Source organism: Oncorhynchus kisutch, linkage group LG30 (assembly GCF_002021735.2).
Source record: "Oncorhynchus kisutch isolate 150728-3 linkage group LG30, Okis_V2, whole genome shotgun sequence".
NCBI classification, from domain to species: domain Eukaryota; kingdom Metazoa; phylum Chordata; class Actinopteri; order Salmoniformes; family Salmonidae; genus Oncorhynchus; species Oncorhynchus kisutch.
Genome location: NC_034203.2, coordinates 13801340 through 13821276, shown reverse-complemented (window position 1 = coordinate 13821276; position 19937 = coordinate 13801340). Strand labels below are relative to the sequence as shown.

General features: G+C 42.0%; 1 protein-coding gene across 1 annotated transcript; it reads right to left on the bottom strand.

The window, feature by feature from the left end:
- Positions 1–17345: 17345 nt before the first annotated feature.
- On the bottom strand, positions 17346–19319 carry tyw3 (tRNA-yW synthesizing protein 3 homolog (S. cerevisiae)). Its single transcript, XM_020467419.2, has 4 exons — positions 18917–19319; positions 18236–18307; positions 17980–18113; positions 17346–17795 (listed from the first exon to the last, which is right to left on the bottom strand). Exons 1-4 carry the CDS (start codon positions 19022–19024, stop codon positions 17675–17677), a joined length of 435 nt encoding a protein of 144 aa, XP_020323008.1. The 5' UTR covers positions 19025–19319; the 3' UTR covers positions 17346–17674.
- Positions 19320–19937: the final 618 nt, after the last annotated feature.

Here is a 19937-nt window from a genome sequence, read left to right as displayed (position 1 = left end):
CGCCAAATTCAAAACAAATCTCATCATTAAAATTCCTCAAGCATACCAGTATTTTACACCATTTTAAAGATAAAATTCTCGTTAATCCAGCCACAGTGTCTGATTTTCAAAAAGGCTTTAAAGCGAAAGCACCACAAATGATTGTTAGGTCACCACCAAGTCACAGAAAAACACAACCATTTTTCCAGCCAAAGAGAGGAGTCACAAAAAGCAGAAATATAGATCAAACTAATCGCTAACCTTTGATGATCTTCATCAGATGACACTCATAGGATTTCATGTTACACAATACATGTATGTTTTGTTCGATAAAGTGCATATTTATATCCAAAAATCTCATTTTACATTGGCGTTATGTTCAGTAGTTCCAAAACATGCGATGATTTTGCAGTGAGCCACATCAATTTACAGAAATACTCAAAACATTGATAAGAGATACAACTATTATAAATGGAACTTTAGATAAACTTCTCCTTAATGCAACCACTGTGTCAGATTTCAAAAAAACTTTACGGAAAAAGCATACCATGCAATAATTTGAGTACGGCGCTCAGAGCCCAAACAAGCCAAAAAGATATCCATCATGTTGTGGAGTCAACATTAGTCAGAAATAGCATTATAAATATTCACTTACCTTTGATCTTCATCAGAATGCACTCCCAGGAATCCCAGTTCCACAAATGTTTGATTTGTTCGATAAAGTTCATAATTTATGTCCAAACACCTCCTTTTGTTAGCGCGTTTGGTAAACAAATCCAAACTCAGGACGCGCGTGAATAACCGCGGAAAGGTCGGACGAAAAGTCAAAGTTCCGTTACTATCGGTAGAAACATGTCAAACGAAGAATATAATCAGTCTTTAGGATGTTTTTATCATAAATCTTCAATAACGTTCCAACCGGAGAATTCCTTTGTCTGTTGAAAAGGCGAGGTAACTGTCACATGAATGCGCGTTATGAGCCCATGGCACTCTGCCAGACACCTGGCTCAATCCCCTCATTCCCCCTCCTTCACAGTAGAAGCCTGAAACAACGTTCTAAAGACTGTTGACATCTAATGGAAGCCTTAGGAAGTGCAACATGACCAATATCCCACTATCTTCAATAGGGAATGAGTTGAAAAATGACCAACCTCAGATTTCCCACTTCCTGGTTGGATTTCTTCTCAGGTTTTTGCCTGCCATATGAGTTCTGTTATACTCACAGACATCATTAAAACAGTTTTTGAAACTTCAGAGTGTTTTCTATCCAAATCTACTAATAATATGCATATATTAGCAACTGGGCCTGAGTAGCAGGCAGTTTACTCTGGGCACCTTATTCATCCAAGCTACTCAATACTGCCCCCCAGTCCCAAATAAGTTAATCTTTAGAAAATGTATCCTACTGCCTTGAGTCTTCTTGGGTATGACCCCACAAGCTTGGCACACCTGTATTTAGAGAGTTTCTCCTGTTCTTCTCTGCAGATCCTCTCAAGCTTTGTCAGGTTGGATGGGGAGCATAGCTGCACTGCTATTTTCAGGAGATGTTAGATTGGGACACTCAAGGACATTCAGATACTTGTCCAGAAGCCACTCCTGCATTGTCTTAGCTGTGTGCTTAAGGTGGTTGTCCTGTTGGAAGGTGAACCTTTGCCCCAGTCTGAGGTCCTGAACAGGCTTTCATCAAGGATCTCTGTGCTTTACTCCGTTCACCTTTCCCTCATTCCTGACTAGTCTCCTTGTCCCTGACACTGAAAACATCCCCACAGCATGATGCTCCCACCACCTTGCTTCACCGTAGGGATGGTGCCAGGTTTCCTCCAGACGTGGCACTTGGCATTCAGGCCAAAGAGTTCAATATTGGTTTCATCAGACCAGAGAATCTTATTTGTCATGTGCCTTTTACAGAGGAGTGGCTTCCGCCTGGCCACTCTACCATAAAGGCCTGATTGGTGAAGTGCTGCAGAGATGGTTGTCGTTCTGGAAGGTTCTCCCATCTCCAGAGAGGAACTCTGGAGCTCTGTCAGAGCGACAATTTAGTTTGTCACCTCCCTGACTAAGGTCCTTCTCCCCCATTTGTTTTTTTTGGCCAGGCGGCCAGCTCTAGGAAGAGTCTTGGTAGTTCCAAACGTCTATTTAAGAATGATGTAGGCTACTGTGTTATTGTGGACCTTCAATGCTGCAGACATGTTGTTACCCTTCCCCAAATCGGTTCACAATCCTGTCACGGAGCTCTACGGACAATTCCTTTGACCTCATGGCTTGGTTTTTGCTCTTAAATGCACTGTCAACTGTGGGACCTTTATATAGACCGGTTTGTGCCTTTTCAAATAATGTCCAATCAATTGAAATTTACCACAGGTGGACTCCAATCAAGTTGTAGAAACATCTAAGATGATCAAAGGAAACAGGATGCACCTGAGCTCAATTGAGTCTCATAGCAAAGGGTCTGAATACTTATGTAAATAAGGTATGTCTTTTTAAAATGTAATACATTTGTAAAAGTTTCTAAACTTGTTTTCGCTTTGTCATTATGGGGTATTGTGTGTAGATTAAAGAAAATATTTAAATTAATCCATTTTAGAACAAGGCTGTAAAGTAACAAAATGTGGAAAAAGGGAAGGGGTCTGAACACTTTCCGAATGCACTGTGTCGTTTCCATTACATATGTCTCAGGGATTTTTTTTGTGACATTGATTTTGTTTAGTAAACCTACAGTACCAACCTAAAGTTTGGACACACCTACTCATTCCAGGGATTCTTTATTTTTTTACTATTTTCTACATTGTAGAATAGTGAGGACATCAAAACTATGAAATAACACATATGGAATCATGTAGTAAACAAAAACAGTGTTCAACAAATCAAAACATTTTTATTTGACATTCTTCAAAGTAGCCACCCTTTGCCTTGTATTTAATTATTATGGATCCCCATTAGCCAAAGCAGCAGCAGCTACTCTTCCTGGAGTCCAGAAATATTAAGGCAGTTTATACAATACTAAAAACATTACAATAAATTCACAGATTTCACAACACACTGTGTGCCCTCAGGCCCCAACTCCACCACATATCTACAGTACTAAAGCGATGTGTATGTATAGTGCGTAGGTTATTGTGTGTGTGTGTCAATGTTTGTTGCGCTGTTCCATAAGGTCTTTATAAATCGAATTGTACTGTATTTTCCATGTAGTCATGGCTCTATGTAGTACTGTGTGCCTCCCATAGTCTGTTCTGGACTTGGACTGTGAAGAGACCTCTTGTGGTATGTCTTGTGGGGTATGGATGGGTGTCCGAGCTGTGTGCCAGTAGTTTAGACCTGCAGCTCGGTGCGTTCAACATGTCAATACCTCTCATAAATAAAAGTAGTGCTGAAGTCAATCTCTCCTCCACTTTCAGCCAGGAGAGATTGACATGCATATTATTAATATCAACTCTGTGTACATCCAAGGGCCAGCCGTGCTGACCTGTTCTGAGCCAATTGCAATTTTCCAAAGTCCTTTTTTGTGGCACCTGACCACACGACTGAACAGAAGTCAAGGTGCAACATAACCTGCCTTGTTGATAGTGTTGTTAAGAAGTCAGAGCACACTCTTGGCATTCGCTCAACCAGCTTCATGAGGTAGTCACCTGGAATGCATTTCAATTAACAGGTGTACCTTGTTAAAAGTTATTTCGTGGAATTTCTTTCCACAATGCGTTTGAGACAATCAGTTTATTTGTGACAAGGTAGGGTTGGTATACAGAAGATAGCCCTATTTGGTTAAAGACCAAGTCCATATGATGGCAAGAACAGCTCGAATTACTTTAAGACATGAAGGTCAGTCAGTGCGGACAATTTCAATAACTTTTAATGTTTCTTCAAGTGCAGTTGCAAAAACCATCAAGCGCAATGATGAAACTGGCTCTCATGAAAGGAAGACCCAGAGTTACCTCTGCTGCAGAGGATAAGTTCATTGGAGTTACCAGGCTCAGATTGCAGACCAAATAAATGCTTCATAGAGTTAAACAGACACATCTCAACATCAACTGTTCAGACAAAATTGTGATCTCCTCTGCAAAAACATAGTTATGAATATAATTATATTTTCCTGAAGGAGGATATGAGGTATAACATTCAATGGGTAGTCGCCAACCAACCAATCATATTCACCTGAAAATCATGCCCAAAGGACCAATGGATGCCTTGCACCCCCTTGGAACCCCTGCCTTCCTGGCTATAATACCAGGAAGCTTAAGCTACTTCTTTAAGCCATAAAGAAAGTCAACTTCCCACCAAGACAGGTGGGAAAAAGGCACCTAAGTATGGTTCCCAATCAGAGACAACGATAGACAGCTGTCCCTGATTGAGAACCATACCCCGCCAAAACACAGAAATAGAACATCATAGAAACACAACACATAGAAATGCCCACCCCAACTCACGCTCTGACCAAACCAAAATAGAGACATAAAAAGCATCTCCAAGGTCAGGGCGTGACAAGTGGTGTAAAGTACTTACGTAAAAATAGTACTTTACTTTTACTTTTACTCCACTACATTCCTAAAGAAAATAATGTACTTTAAAAAAAAAATCCTGACACCCAAAAGTACTTGTTACATTTTGAATGCTCAGCAGGACAGGAAAATGGTCTAATTCATGCACTTAAAGAGAAAATTCCTGGTCATCCCTACCGCATCTGATCTGCCGGACTCACTAAACCCAAATGCTTTGTGCCCCTGGCTATCCGTAAAATTTTTAAAAACAAGAAAATTGTTTGCTTAATATAAGGAATTTGAAATGACTGACTTTTACTTTTGATACTTAAGTATATTTAAAACCAAATACTTATTGACTTTTACTCAAGTATGATTTTACTGGGTGGCTTTCACTTTTACTTGAGTCATTTTCTATTTAGGTATCTTTACTTAAGTATAAAATTGGGTACTTTTTCCACCACTGTCAGAGCCCCATATAGGGAACCAGAACCTGTTGCAACTTGACCATCCAAGAACAATATTTACCTTGCAAACCTGAAATGTCAGAACTCATACAAGGAACTGCAAGTCCAAAACTTCAGAAAAACCTGTCGTGACTTGGTAAAGCTCACATGTGCGGTGTCTAGCATCAACTAGAGTGGATAAACCACGACAGCCTTAAGCTCAGACCCAAAGGAAACCTGCAGTAACCTGGAAACTGTACTCACGCGCTGCCATTGCAGCCCAGGGCTCAAACTCACAGGAAACTGTGGTAACCCTTATAACGCACACTTTACGCGCAGCAGCAGCCCAAGGCTCACACCCACTGTGGTAACCCAAATAAATGCACAACCAGCGAGCTTCCTAACACCCACTCCTAGACCCAGCTATAAGCACACTATGAGCCATATTGGGAGCAGTTACATCCAAGCGATAAAACCTCATGAAGGTACAGTATGTGCGGAACCCCAACTCACTGCAGCACAGATATCACCAATCATCATGCCCCTGAACAATACCCAAGAAGCCACCACACCCCTAGTGGAGTGAGCATGCATACCGCTAGGCAACCCGCTATGCAACCCTTGTCCTTTGCTGTCATATGCCAGGGTGATACCCTCCACAATACTATCAGAAATACGCTGCCTAGAAAGCATCCTACCCTGAGCTGGATTAGCGAAACAGACAAAACGCTGGTCACAAACGTGGATATCCTTGGTCCTATCCATATAAGTGCGTAAGGCAGAAAACGGAGGAGGCGAGAAAAATAACAACTCCCCGGGACCTGTAAGACATAGGCATACCCTTGGGAGAAAAATCTGCATTAGGACGTAACATCCCTTTGGAGTCGTCAGGCGCAAACTAGAAACAGGAAGGGTGTACTGATAGCTCATTGGAGATCCCCAACGCGTTTGGCTGATGCCAAGGCCATGAGCAGGGAAGTCTTGTAGGAAAGGACCTTCAGGTCCACAGACTCCAATGGTTCAAACGGAAGCTCACAGAGAGTGTCCAGAACCAAAGCTAGGTCCCAGGTCAGTGCCATGGGCTTAGACACTGATCTGAGCCGACGCACACCTTTCAGGAACCGCACCACCAAAAGATGAGACTTTGGGGTAGAGCCGTCAATCCCTACATGATACACAGAGATGGCTGCCATATAAACGTTCAATGTTGAAAAAGAAAGGCTATGCTCCAAAAGCTCTTGCAAGAAAATCAAAATGTTCCCTAAAGACCTCTGAAAAGGAGAAACTCCTCTTGTGACTAGGGGGCAGTATTTTCATTTTTGGAAAAATAACATTTCCAAAGTAAACGGGATATTTTGTCAGGACAAGATGCTAGAATATGCATATAATTGACAGCTTAGGATAGAAAACACTCTAAAGTTTCCAAAACTGTAAAAATATTGTCTGTGAGTATAACAGAACTGATATTGCAGGCGAAAGCCTGAGAAAAATCCAATCCGGAAGTGCCTCATGTTTTGAAAGCTCTGCGTTCCAATGCGTCCCTATTGAGCAGTGAATGGGCTATCAACCAGATTACTTTTTCTACGTATTCCCCAACGTGTCTACAGCATTGTGACTTAGTTTTACACATTTATGTTGAAGAATACCCGTAAGTGGATACATTGTGTAAGTGGTCACCTGATGGCTCTCAGAGTGATTCTCGCGTAAAATACAGAGGTAGCCATTTTTCCAATCGGTCCTACTGAAAAAACAATTGTCCCGGTGGATATATTATCGAATAGATATTTGAAAAACACCTTGAGGATTGATTATAAACAACATTTTCCATGTTTCTGTCGATATTATGGAGCTAATTTGGAATATTTTTCAGCGTTGTTGTGACCAAAATTGGCGGTCGATTTCTCAGCCAAACGTGAAGAACAAACGGAGCTATTTCGCCTACAAAAATAGTATTTTTGGAAAAAAGGAACATTGGCTATCTAACTGGGAGTCTCGTGAGTGAAAACATCCGAAGCTCATCAAAGGTAAACGATTTAATTTGATTGCTTTTCTGATTTTCGTGACCAAGTTACCTGCTGCTAGCTGGACATAATGCTATGCTAGGGTATCAATAAACTTACACATTTGCTTGTCTTGCTTTAGCTGTAAAGCATATTTTGAAAATCTGAGATGACAGGGTGATTAACAAACGGCTAAGCTGTGTCTCAATATATTTCACTTGTGATTTTCATGAATAGGAATATTTTCTAGTAATATTTATGTCCGTTGCGTTATGCTAATTGGTGTCAGTCAATGATTACGCTCCCGGATCCGGGATGGGGTGTCACAAGTTAAACCTGACAACAACCCTTTAACGCACACCACTTTAAATGTATACAACCCTCTCGTAGAGCGCACATGCGCTGACTGTATAGTTGTAAACCCCCGTCATCAAATGGAACCTTTCAGGAGCCAAACCCACAGATCTTATATCTGTCGTCGTGGGTGCCAAACTCTCCTGTGCGCCTGGTACAATAGATCCCAATGACACGGAACCCTCCACTGTTGATCTCTCAGAACCAAGGTTGTCAGGGCCAATGGGGAGCCACCAGAATCAACAACAGACCATGATGGACCCTCTCCATGGTGGCCTGAATCAGGTCCACTGGAGAAAAACGCATAAAGCAGGGTCCAAGGCCACTGATGTGCCAAAACATCTGCTCCCAACGGAGCGCCCAGATCCCTCATTGAGATGAACCGACGACAATGCTCATTTTCTTGCGAGCATAAAGATCTACGTCGGCCCTACCGAACTGGTCCGAGGGGTGCAGTCTCCACTCCATAGAGATAGTAGTACCCCCCCCCCCCAACTCACACACATTGGAAAGTATAACTGCACCTACGATGAGAGATTTGGGATGATACGTCACCCTGACCGACAGGAAATGTGCCCTGCTCCATACGAGCAAGTTTAGGAGAGAGAGAGAGAGAGAGAGAGAGAGAGAGAGAGAGAGAGAGAGAGAGAGAGAGAGAGAGAGAGAGAGAGAGAGAGAGAGAGAGAGAGAGAGAGAGAGAGAGAGAGAGAGAGAGACTGTAATGTTCGTCGTCTTCCTCTGATTCGGAGTAAGACAGATCGGACCAATTTGCAGCGTGGTAAGTGTCCATAATTTAATAAGAAAAACGGAACACTACAAAATACAAAACAAACAACGTGAAACAAACAAACCAGTCCCGTGTGGCACAAACACGGAAAATAAACACCCACAACTCAAAAGTGAAACCAGGCTACCTAAGTATGATTCTCAATCAGAGACAACTAACGACACCTGCCTCTGATTGAGAACCATACTAGGCCGAACACAGAAACCAACATAGAAAAACAAACAGACTGCCCACGCCAACTCACGCACTGACCATACTAAAACAAAGACAAAACAAAGGAACTAAGGTCAGAACGTGACAGAGACCATGTGTCCTCCCACCTGTGTATGTACACACCCACCGTCCTGTTGTCAGACCTTACCAACACCAGCAGCAAGACTTGTCAAAAACTGACCTCGAAGCTGCCCCCTGGCCAGGGGCAACAAAATGGGCCTGTAGGGCCTCCTTGGCCATGCCAAACAACCTTGTTGGCAAAACTGGCTCATCCAAATACATCTGCCTGTCCATCTCAGGAATAGGGGAGAAAGTCAACCAGAGGTAGCTCTGAGCCAGCACCGTCGCACTCATACTTTTCCTCACATGCCAGGATAGTACAGTGAGACAGACGCAGCTCAAAATCAGCCATAGCACGGATTTCATCGAGAAGCTCTGAAACTGGCTTCCCAGCCTCCACGGTCTTATTCAGCTCCTGCAGCAAATCGATATGACACATCTGCAGCATTGTGACCACATTCAACGACCGATATCAAGACCCAAAACTTGCAACATCTAGGGGGACGAGTACTCTCTCCCAATTAACAGACACCTAAGTCTCGTAGTCTTCATGTGCTTGAAAAGTTAGCAAATTGCATATCACGTTTTTCCTTTAGGCGAGCTGAAGAGCGAAACATTTAGGAAATTAATTTGGACTATTTTAAGTAAGTGACTATTTTGAGGCATTGGCTATGTTGTTGCTACGGTGACTCAGGAGGGACAAACAACAGTCACTGCCAGGGTATGAACATAGCACACCCACTTCAAACCACACCCCCAAGACAACTCTCATTTTGCAGTCCTGGCTGCTAGCATTTCTTAATGAGCAATCTTCAAAACAAGGCCAAATCAGGAAGTGCACTTGCCCTTTAAGAAATTGCCGACAGCCAGTATGCCCTACCACCTATCTGTTTCATGTATCAGGTAGCCTGCAAAATCCAGCATGGATAGAATGCAATAATTTACTAATATTTGCAATATTCTAATAATTATCAAGTGCCGACGTATCACCACGGTCCATGCCATGGTGAAACTTGCACTCCTGTAGATCTGAAATAATTGGATTGTGAAACTTGCATCCTGCCAACCAGAAAAGCAAGACAAAACAATTCAAATATTCTTGAAAGTCAGGACAAGGATCCTGCAAAGAAACAATTTTTTAGAATTGACAAATACATTTAGCAGGCAGTAGGCATTTAGAATTAAATGTGGATTGGAGCTTCATAGTTACATTTTAACATCAAAATGATTAGTTAATCATCATTTGGTTGAAAAACACAGTTTCCATCATCATTTGTTGCAATAAAGAAAGTAAAAAATAAAAATCCACCCGTCAAACAGATACAATTTTTGTCGATCTATATCTGCCATTTCCATTACACATGGAAACCTGCCTACTGTTGCAGATCATAGTGACTCACAATCAACTTTAGGTCAAGTTCTAGGGGAGAGGGTGGGGTAAGTTGAGCCACCCATCATTTCATAGAGTCTGTGAAGGAAGAAGCCACATGGAGTCCAAAAAAACAGAAATCATTTTTAGATTGTTCTATACATCATTTAGGGTCTCTATAAGCTTCAATATGAGGTACTAAACCTAGCATGAAAGTTCATCCTTGTAGCGTGTGGGCTAATAGTAAAAATGTGGATGTCGGTTAAGTCAACTGTGTCTCAACTTACCCCACTCTCCCCTACTGCAGTTGTTTGTTTAGTTTACCAGGACCGAATTCACAAGTTGGGAATCTTTTACATTTTATATAGAGCATTAATTACTCTGAATTCTATCTGACAATTTTTACAGTTAATTTCGGATCATTTCATTAAAAGGTAGCATTATATAGGATGTTTTTTTATGAATGTATGCATGATATTGTATAAATATTAGTTCACAAATGAGCATAGGCTAACCCAACCTCTGACCTCATATTGTAATGGTCTACCTTCTTGATAGCTCTGATCAGGTCAAGAGTTGTTGATAATGACCAACCCGTTGTTGATTGGTTTTCCACATCCATCTCTCTACTTCCCATGTAATTGCTTCCTTTAGGCCTCTCTAAATGAAGGCAAATGGAGACAGGGTCAGCTCAGCTGCCCTCTTCTCTTCTCCTCTTTGTACCCTCTTCATCCTTCAATTCAATTCAAAGGTCTTTATTGGCATGGGAAACACATGTTTACATTGCTGAAGCAAGTGAAATAGATCATAAACAAAAGTGAAATAAACAGCAAACATTACACTCCCAAGTTTCAAAAGAAAAGACACATTTCAAATGTCATATTCTGACTCTGTATAATGTTATAATGATGTGCAAATAGTTAAAGTACAAAAGAGAAAATAAATAAACATAAATACGGGTTGTGTTTGTTCTTTACAGATTGCTCTTTTCTTGTGGCAACAGGTCACAAATCTTGATGCTATGATGGCACACTGTGGTATTTCACCCAATAGATATGGGAGTTTATCAAAATTGAATTCCTCCTTCTCCGCCGGCCCCTCTCCATCCCCTTGTCCCCCCCCATCGACCACTTCAGAGGGCTCCAGGAAATTACAGGGGATCTGACTAATTGCAGCCGGCCCACCGGCAAACAGGGAGCACGCCACCCGTCAAGAGAGGGGGGAGGAGAGGGGGGAGGAGAGGGGGAGGGGTAGAGAAGATGGTAAAATGTCTAGGGGCCTGATCGAGACAGAAGTCCACAGGTTATGATTTGACCAAACAGGTTGTGAAGAATACCTTAAGAACAGTCAGTAACAGCCTACGTTATTACGGCACATTACTAAATACTCTACTGTGTGATGCCACTTGCATAGATGCATGCAGGAGGCTAGTCGGGTAGCCTAGTTGTTAAGCGTGTTGGGCCAGTAACCAAAAGGTTGCTGGTTCAAATCCCTGACCTGACTAGGTTTAAAAATCTGTTCATGTGCCCTTGAACAAGGCACTTAACCCTAATAGCTCCTGTATGTTGCTATCAAAGACTGTTTGCTAAATGGCTCAAATGTGAAACTTAAATACCTGCAGACATCAAGTTAGAAAATGGATGATAAACCTATATCTATTCTCATCTAGACATATACCATTCCAGTAAACTATTTCCTACTTTACTGAAGGCCGACCACCACTCTGGAGGCCACTGTACTAAATGGAAGCAATTTAGGCAAGGTAACTAATAGCCATGCCTGCAGTGGACAGCATGTGATTATTCAGGGCTCTGATGGGCCACCCTCAACCCAAATGAGTCCTAAAACCCAGAATAAGGCGAATTCATCCTGATGATGTAATTTCCACTAGTCACAAGTGACTTGCAGCCGGCCCTGCATGTGTCGGCCGGCAGAATAGAATGCATCCGTCATTCACCGGCTGATTAACGCACTCCAGATGTGCCCGTCCTCCGATTTCAGGGCTCCCCGCCCCTTCGCTTTGTTGTGATAATGATACAGTACCCAGAGTACAACTGTTTATTTTATTTTCCGTCCGTTTCTCCGGTGGTGTAGCCGGGCAAGTCAGGGACCTTAGGTTCGCGCTGCTTCTCGATAGCCAATTGTGCGGCTGAGATGAAAGCCAGAGAGGAGTTATTATACTTTCCCCGTGGAACCAGGCCCCCCCTTCCTCACACTCCCGTCCACCCTACCTCAGACACGGGTGTAATTGTAAACTGCTGCTGGTAGCTGTACTGTAAGTTTTGAGGTGGAGGGACCACCACGGGCCACGTAGGAAATTCATGAATGTCAGAGTTGTCAGGATCAAACGAGAGACACTTCCTGTTTGGGTCAGGTGACAACAACTCCAGGCAGGCAGCGTGGAGGGTGGTTCTGTCTAGAAGGGACTGAGCTATAAACAAAGTAGGTAGAAGAAGTTGCCCCCAACCTCTGATACTAGGGTCAGATACATTTAGGATTGGGGTTGGGTAATCTGATCCTAGAACTGTGGTATAGCAACTAGTGATTCTCACTATAACCTTGACCCTCTGAAATGCTGCCACTGAGGAACCCTCACAGATAAGGGATATAGCCATCTCTCTTAGCCCTGATAGGCCGTATAAAGATACAGATCTAGGGGGGAGCCTGTGTAGAGGCTGGTGCAACAGGACAAGGTGGCCAAACAATCTGCCCCAAGGAGGATGACAACAACCCTTCAACAACACACACACTCAAACACCACCCTCATCCTTAAGAGATTAGACTTGATGGCTGTTCCCAAAACAAAAAACAAGGCATATCCTCCACGTTCGAGGTTGTTTGTGGACATGTTTTGGGAAGCTGGGAAAGCCAAACCCACTCACAACATTTCATCACAAACAGGATTGACTCAGAACACAAGTTATGACCTTATAGTGTTCCAGAGTTGACCTTGGATGAGATCCACAGAGTCCTGATGCCAAGCCTAAGAGTATCCATTGCTTGACCATCAGCTGCTCAATTTACTTGTATCAATCTTCTCCAAAAGTTGAAACCTTTCACATAACCCAGATGAAAAAGTATACTATAGTTTTCACTGTAGTGTTTTGTTTTAGTTTTATTATCTTTGTCAAAGACGTGGAGGCTTTCCCTCCAACAATAAAAAAATCCAGAAATTGTAGTTAGGAACTGTCCATTCAGGTGTCTGGACAGATAGTTAATCGCTTTCGCTCTGTTCTATAACCTGTAGGGAACCACACTATATGGTCTGCACCGCCCACAACCGCAGGGCTCTCCAGAGGGTGGTGCGGTCTGCACAACGCATCACTGGGAGCAAACTACCTGACCTCCAGGACACCTACAGCACCCGATGCCACAGGAAGGCCAAAAAGATCATCAAGGACAACAACCACCCGAGCCACTGCCTGTTCACCCCACTACCATCCAGAAGGCGAGGTCAGTACAGTTGCATCAAAGCTTGGACCGAGAGACAGCTTCTAGGCCATCAGACTGTTAAACAGCCATCACTAACACCCAGAGGCTGCAGCATACATACAGACTTGAAATCATTGGCCACTTTAATAAATGGATCACTAGTCACTTTAATAATGCCACTGTTTACATATCTTGCATGACTCATCTCATATATACTATATTTTATACCATCTATCGCATCTTGCCTATGCCGCTCTGTTATTTCTCTTCCATATATTTGTATGTATATATTCTTATTCCATTCCTTTACTTAGATTTGTGTGTATTAGGTAGTTGGAATTGTTAATTACTTGTTAGATATTACTGCACTGTCGGAACTAGAAGCACAAGCATTTCGCTACACTCACAATAACATCTGCTAACCATGTGTATGTGACCAATAACATTTCATTTGACTTGGCATGTGGGGGAGGGGAATGGGCTTGGTATATGCAAATTAAATACGGTAGTATTCTACAGTATACTATAACATTCTATCGTAAGTACTACATATGATCAAGAGATACTACAGTGAGTGGTATAGTATACTACAAAATTCTGTAGCAAGCACTACACGATTGATGATACTACAGTGTGTAGTATAGTACTCTATAGTACACGACAGTTTACTACAGAATTCTATAGTAAGTACTAGAGTATTCTATAGTAAACTGTAGTCTTTTTTTCATCTGGGAAACTTCGCCTGTGATATTGAAATGAAAGCTCATTTCTGGTGTGTGTATGGAAGGAGCAATGATAATTCTACATGCCCTTTAAAGTACCAGGCAATTTGCCCTCTGTTCTATGTGTGCCAGTTTATCACAGTGAAGGGGGAGTAGATTGTCCAACTAAGGTCAGATTGACAGTAATCGCAATAATTACTTGGAGTGACTGAGGAGCACACCCAGCTATCCAATCAGACACTGAGGGGACGTCCAGCCATCCAATCAGGTGAAGGACCCTAGTTACTAATCAGTAGCAGAATAGCCCACTTGACAATCAGACAGGACTCCCAATTCACCACTGATTGCAGAGGTCGTATGCCCTCCTCAAAACCCTCAACCAACCCCGCCCCCCCCTCCTCCCAGCCTAAAGACACACTGCCAATCCTAATCTCTCGCAAGGAGCCACCCTGGCCCTATAAGCCTGTTAACAGTGAAGGGTGCATGCAAAATAATGATGTGTGCATGCAGGTGTCTCTACAATATTAAGTTATTTGTCTTATTCACCTTGAGGTTTGTGACTAGCTGTGTTTATACTGTGGCATGCAGATAAAAAAGCATCTCTAGTCTACTCTTCGGGTCAAATCCAAACATGGAACCAAACTGCAGTGTGCTCCGTACGATTCTCTCCAGAGTAGCGAAAAGCACATTTTCAGAAGGCAAATGTATTCCGAATAGTAGGTGAAACACTGAACTGCCTCGGACATAGAAATGTTCTATTGAAACCAAGTGAAGACAAAATCATTTTAGACAGACAGGCGGGCAACCGAGGCAGACAAGGAGGCCTATGGACAGTATAACACCAGGGGAAACCCTGGGCATGAAGCTGGGCCTCCTGGTGGTTCAGAGTAGAGCCGGTGCAGTTCTTCCTGGTTAATGAGGCGGGTCTCCCTAATGAGGCATGAGTGCAGCAGGAACCAACCGGGCCTGGACAGAACCTGACTGACTGGATACTAATCCTCAGGAAATGGGCTCTTAACCGCACGCCATATCCCCATCAGAGCAACTGTCAGACATGAAAAAGGTGCTCGGTGGTCTGTTGATGGATTACCCTGTAGTACTAAATCTCCTCTCTCTCTTCACAGGCAAAGACACAGAGAGCGACCAACTTTGTACTCAAATAGAAAGCTCAAATACATACACACATGGGTGTACGTATGCTTGTGTGTGTATGTTCTTCTGTGCACTTTGAGACAATGATGGTGGATTAAACTGAAACAGACTGGAGGGAGTTGCATGGGAGGCAAACGCAAACGCGAACATGCACTTTGTTTTTATGTTACACAGGCGCCAGTCATAAAAAACAAAGGGAGGTAGAGTCTTTAGTGAGATTAGAGTTGCAGTATATTTACTTAAAGGACAAATATGGATGCACTCCATGCTTTGTCCTAAGGCTATGTTTGATTGACCTTGTACTATATTTACAATGATGTGTGCTTTAGTCCATTAATAACACCACAGTTGAATACACTCCACTCTTTACTCTGTCTAGACTAGCTTTACAGAGAGTCTTCCAGAAGATCAGTGTTTTCCTAACTCTCGGTAACTCTCGGTCTTCCTTTCCTGTCTTCCCATTCAAGGGCTTTTCTTTATTTTTACTATTTTCTACATTGTAGAATAATAGTGAAGACATCAGATATATAAAATAACACATATAGAATCATGTAGTAACCAAAAAAGTGTCAAACAAATCAAAATATATTTGAGATTCTTCAAAGTAGCCACCCTTTGCTTTTATGACAGCTTTGCACACTCCTGGCATTCTCTCAACCAGCTTCAGCTGGAATTCCTTCCCAACAGTCTTGAAAGAGTTCCCACATATGCTGAGTACTTGTTGGCTGCTTTTCCTTCAGTCTGCGGCCCAACTCATCCCAAACCATCTCAATTGGGTTGAGGTTGGGTGATTGTGGAGGCCAGGTTATCTAATACAGCACTCCTTCTTGGTCAAATAATCGTTACACAGCCTGGAGGTGTGTTTTGTCATTGTCCGGTTGAAAAACAAATTATAGTCACACTAAGTGCAAACCAGATGGGATGGTGTATCGCTGTAGAATGCTGTGGTAGCCATGCTGGTTAAGTGTGACTTGATTTCTAAATAAATCACAGTGTCACCAGTAAAGCACCCCCACACAATCACACCTCCTCCTTCATGCTTCATGGTGGGAACCACACATGCAGAGATCATCCGTTCACCTACTCTGCGTCTCACAAAGACACGGCGGTTGGAACCAAAAATCGAACATGTGGACTCATCAGACAAACAGACAGATTTCCACCGGTCTAATGTCCATTGCTCGTATTTCAGGCCTTCACGTCTCTTATTATTATTGGTGTCCTTTAGTAGTGGTTTCTTTGCAGCAATTCAACCATGAAGACCTGATTCACACAGTATGCTCTGAACAGTTGATGTTGAAATATGTCTGTTACTTTAACTCTGTGAAGCATTTATTTGGGCTGAAATCTGAGGCTGGTAACTCTAATGAACTTATCCTCTGCAGCAGAGGTAACTCTCGGTCTTCCTTTCCTGTGGTGGTCCTCATGAGAGCCAGTTTCATCATAGCACTTTTTTTTGAGACTGCACTTGAAGAAAGTTCTTGAAATTGACTAACTGTCATGTCTTAAAGTAATGATGGACTGCCGTTTCTCTTTGCTTATTTGAGCTGTTCTTGCCATAATATGGACCAAATAGGGCTTTTACCAAATAGGGCTATATTCTGTATACCAGCCCTACATTCTCACAACACACCTGACTGGCTCAAAAGCATTAAAAAGGAAATAAATTCCACAAATGAACTTTTAACAAGGCACACCTGTTAATTTAAATGCATTCCAGGTGACTACCTCATTAAGCTGGTTGAGAGAATGCCAAGAGTGTGCAAAGCTGTCATCAATGCAAAGGGTGGCTACTTTGAAGAATATATTTTGATTTGTTTATCACTTTTTTGGTTACTACATGATTCCATACGATTCCACTTTTGACTGGTACTGTAGGTTTACTAAACATAAGCAATGTCGCAAAATAATCCCCGTTATTTCTATCTCTACTTTGCACATTTTTCCACTACAAATCAACCATTCCAGTGTTTTACTTGCTATATTGTATTTACTACGCCATCATGGCCTTTTTTGCCTTTACCTCCCTTATCTCACCTCACTTGCTCATATTGTATATAGACTTATTTTTCTACTGTATTATTGACTGTATGTTTGTTTTACTACATGTGTAACTCTGTGTCGTTGTATGTGTCGAACTGCTTTGCTTTATCTTGGCCAGGTCGCAATTGTAAAGGAGAACTTGTTCTCAACTTGCCTACCTGGTTAAATAAAGGTGAAATAAATCAAATTTAAAAAAGATTGACAGGGGAAAAACAATTTAATCAATTTTAGAATAAGGCTGTAATGTAACAAAATGTGGAAAAAGTCGAGGGGTCTGAATACTTTCCGAATGCACTGTATATGTACTTATCTACCTCAATTACCTCGTACCCCTGCACATCGACTTGGGACTGGTATCCAGTGTATCCAGTGTATCCAGTGTATAAGTGTATTGCTTGAATTATTACTTTTGTTTTATTTCTCTATTTTCTCTCCCTCTCTGCATTGTTGGGAAGGGCGCGTAAGTAAGTAAGCATTTCACTGTTGTGTCTACACCCGTTGTTGACGAAGCACGTGACAAATACAAATGTATTTGATTTGATTTGTCTATGTGAACAGATCCAGCCCACTGCCAAAGCAGTCCTCAAGCTCAACTGGATTAATGTCTCTGTTGTCTTGGCAGGCGTCTGTCTGAGTGTCTGTTTAAACGTTTGTCTGTTCTCTTTTCCTCCGTTGCTTGTAAACAGATTTCTCCTCCGTCTCCTGTCTACTTGGGCTTTGAGGTTCAGCTGGTTGCAAAGCAGACTGTAGCCACTCGTAGAACCTGTTGACGCATGAAAAACTTTTGCTATAGCGAATCGTAAGCTCAAGAGTTGAGGTCTGAGAATATTTAAATTCCAATAAATTGTGAGCGCTTTTTGTAAATCAAGTCATGAACTAAACTTTGATCATCATTTTAGACACAATGATATGTAGCTAGCTGCTGTAATTGGTCATGGACAATTTACCTCTCAATTTGTTTGACATTTTCCTCCATTTTCTGATTGGCTACTTCCACTAGGAAGTAGATGTAGTCCTCCTTCACCAGGACCTGTCCTTTGTGGCTCAGTGGAACCACCAGACCATGGGTACTTCGGACTGCCTAGAGAAATATCCCATGGAGAATGCACACAGAATAAAACAAACAACTTCTGTTACACAAGCATTTCAGTAAAGCACTTCATTACAGAAGAATAATTGAAAAACGTAAACTCAATTACAAACCGTTATGATTTTGCCCTTCTTGTCTACAGTCAATCCAGAGTTTCTAAAGCCAGAGTTTATTGCCAAAGAGTGCTGTAAAATAAACATCAGTTTACATTAACTATCACTGCTGTGTTCTTCAGCCAACACATTGCATGCGCAGTTCGTGGTACAGTAGTTTTAATATAAGCAAGCTATAACAGAGCCAACTGCAACATGCTGTAAACTTGTCTGGAGAGTCTGATCTTTTTTTCTGGTGTTTTCAATGAGAACTAGAGAGCAGGAGGGTTCTTTAACTCCAACCAGAAGCTGTGTATCTTCAAGCTGTCTACATTGGACATGAAGCACAAAACTTCAAACTTCAACACAGTATCGTCACATGACATCTCCAAATCAGACATCAAATCGCCCATATGACATTTCTTGGTGTGATGAAAAGCCAGGGAGAGTTCAGTTTCTGCACATCTGGAGTGTCTGACACCTGGGACGGATAGATGATAAATAGACAGACACCACAGGAATAGGATGATTCACCATTGTAGCTATGACTTGCATAGTAGCTAGCTATCTGAATAACGTAATGGATGACAGTAGGCTAGCTATCTCGCTATCTAACTAGCTTGCAATGGTATACTAGTTAGATAGATAGCTGCAGCAGGCATTTAGTGACTGGAATAATACAAAAGCTAGCAAAAACCTCACCCCATCTATGAGAAGAATCCTTCCAGAACAGGAGCTGGTGGTGAAATAATAGGCTGAGTTGTTTATGGCAGAAACAATATGTGAGATGTCCTCCTTTCTTGCTGACATCTAAGTTATGTTGTTTAGACATTGTTTCTTCCATTGGATAAATGTATTTTCCATTTTAGCTAACAGACAGATTTTGAGAGTATATTACTCTGCATCAATAATATACAGCGTTTTGCATTTAGTAAGCAAGCATGGTTGCCTAATGTTTTGAATAAAATGTTATGTTTATCAAATGAAAAAGGCGTTTTACGGTTGCCGAGAGAGTCAAATGCTGATCAGTCAAATCAGAGAGGAAGAGGTAAAGCGAGAGGGAGAGCTGGGCCCAAAATCTGTCTTCTCCAGCAACTGTTTTTTTTTCGCTCACCAAGCGAAGAGTTCTTCTTAAAATGTGATTTTAAACCTAACCCTGATCTTAACCACACCGCTAACCTTATATTAAAACCAAAAATCAAATGTTTGTTTTGATGAATGTTTAATAGAGCCAATTTGGACTTTGTGGCTGACTAGTGGAAATCTGGTTCTCATATCTGGTTAATATAATGGATAATTTGTGGTCAAACGTGGATGTTTAAAAATGACCTGCTGTCGCCACCGTGAGGCAACAGAGGGGAGGACAGCCACAACTTCTCTCATGAATTAGTCCGTTTTGACATACCTTATCATTGCCTTGATATATGTTTATGCTAGTTGTATTTAGACACGTTATGGTGTTTCTACTCAAACGTCCTGCTGAAGTAATGAAGTTAGCTGGCTAGGTAACAAGAAATGGCTTACTTGCTAGCTAATGCCACTGTCCAAAGACCACAAGTCACTCGTGTGTCTTCTACTGCTGCTTGCAAGCGTTCTGCATTTAACATGATTTACAAAGACTACTCTATTTGTTTGCAGATTACAACATCCAAGTTAACGAGAGACATTCGACTGAGTGAGTAAGTTTGGAGGACCTTCGGTTTGGAAACTGCTCCTACAGTAC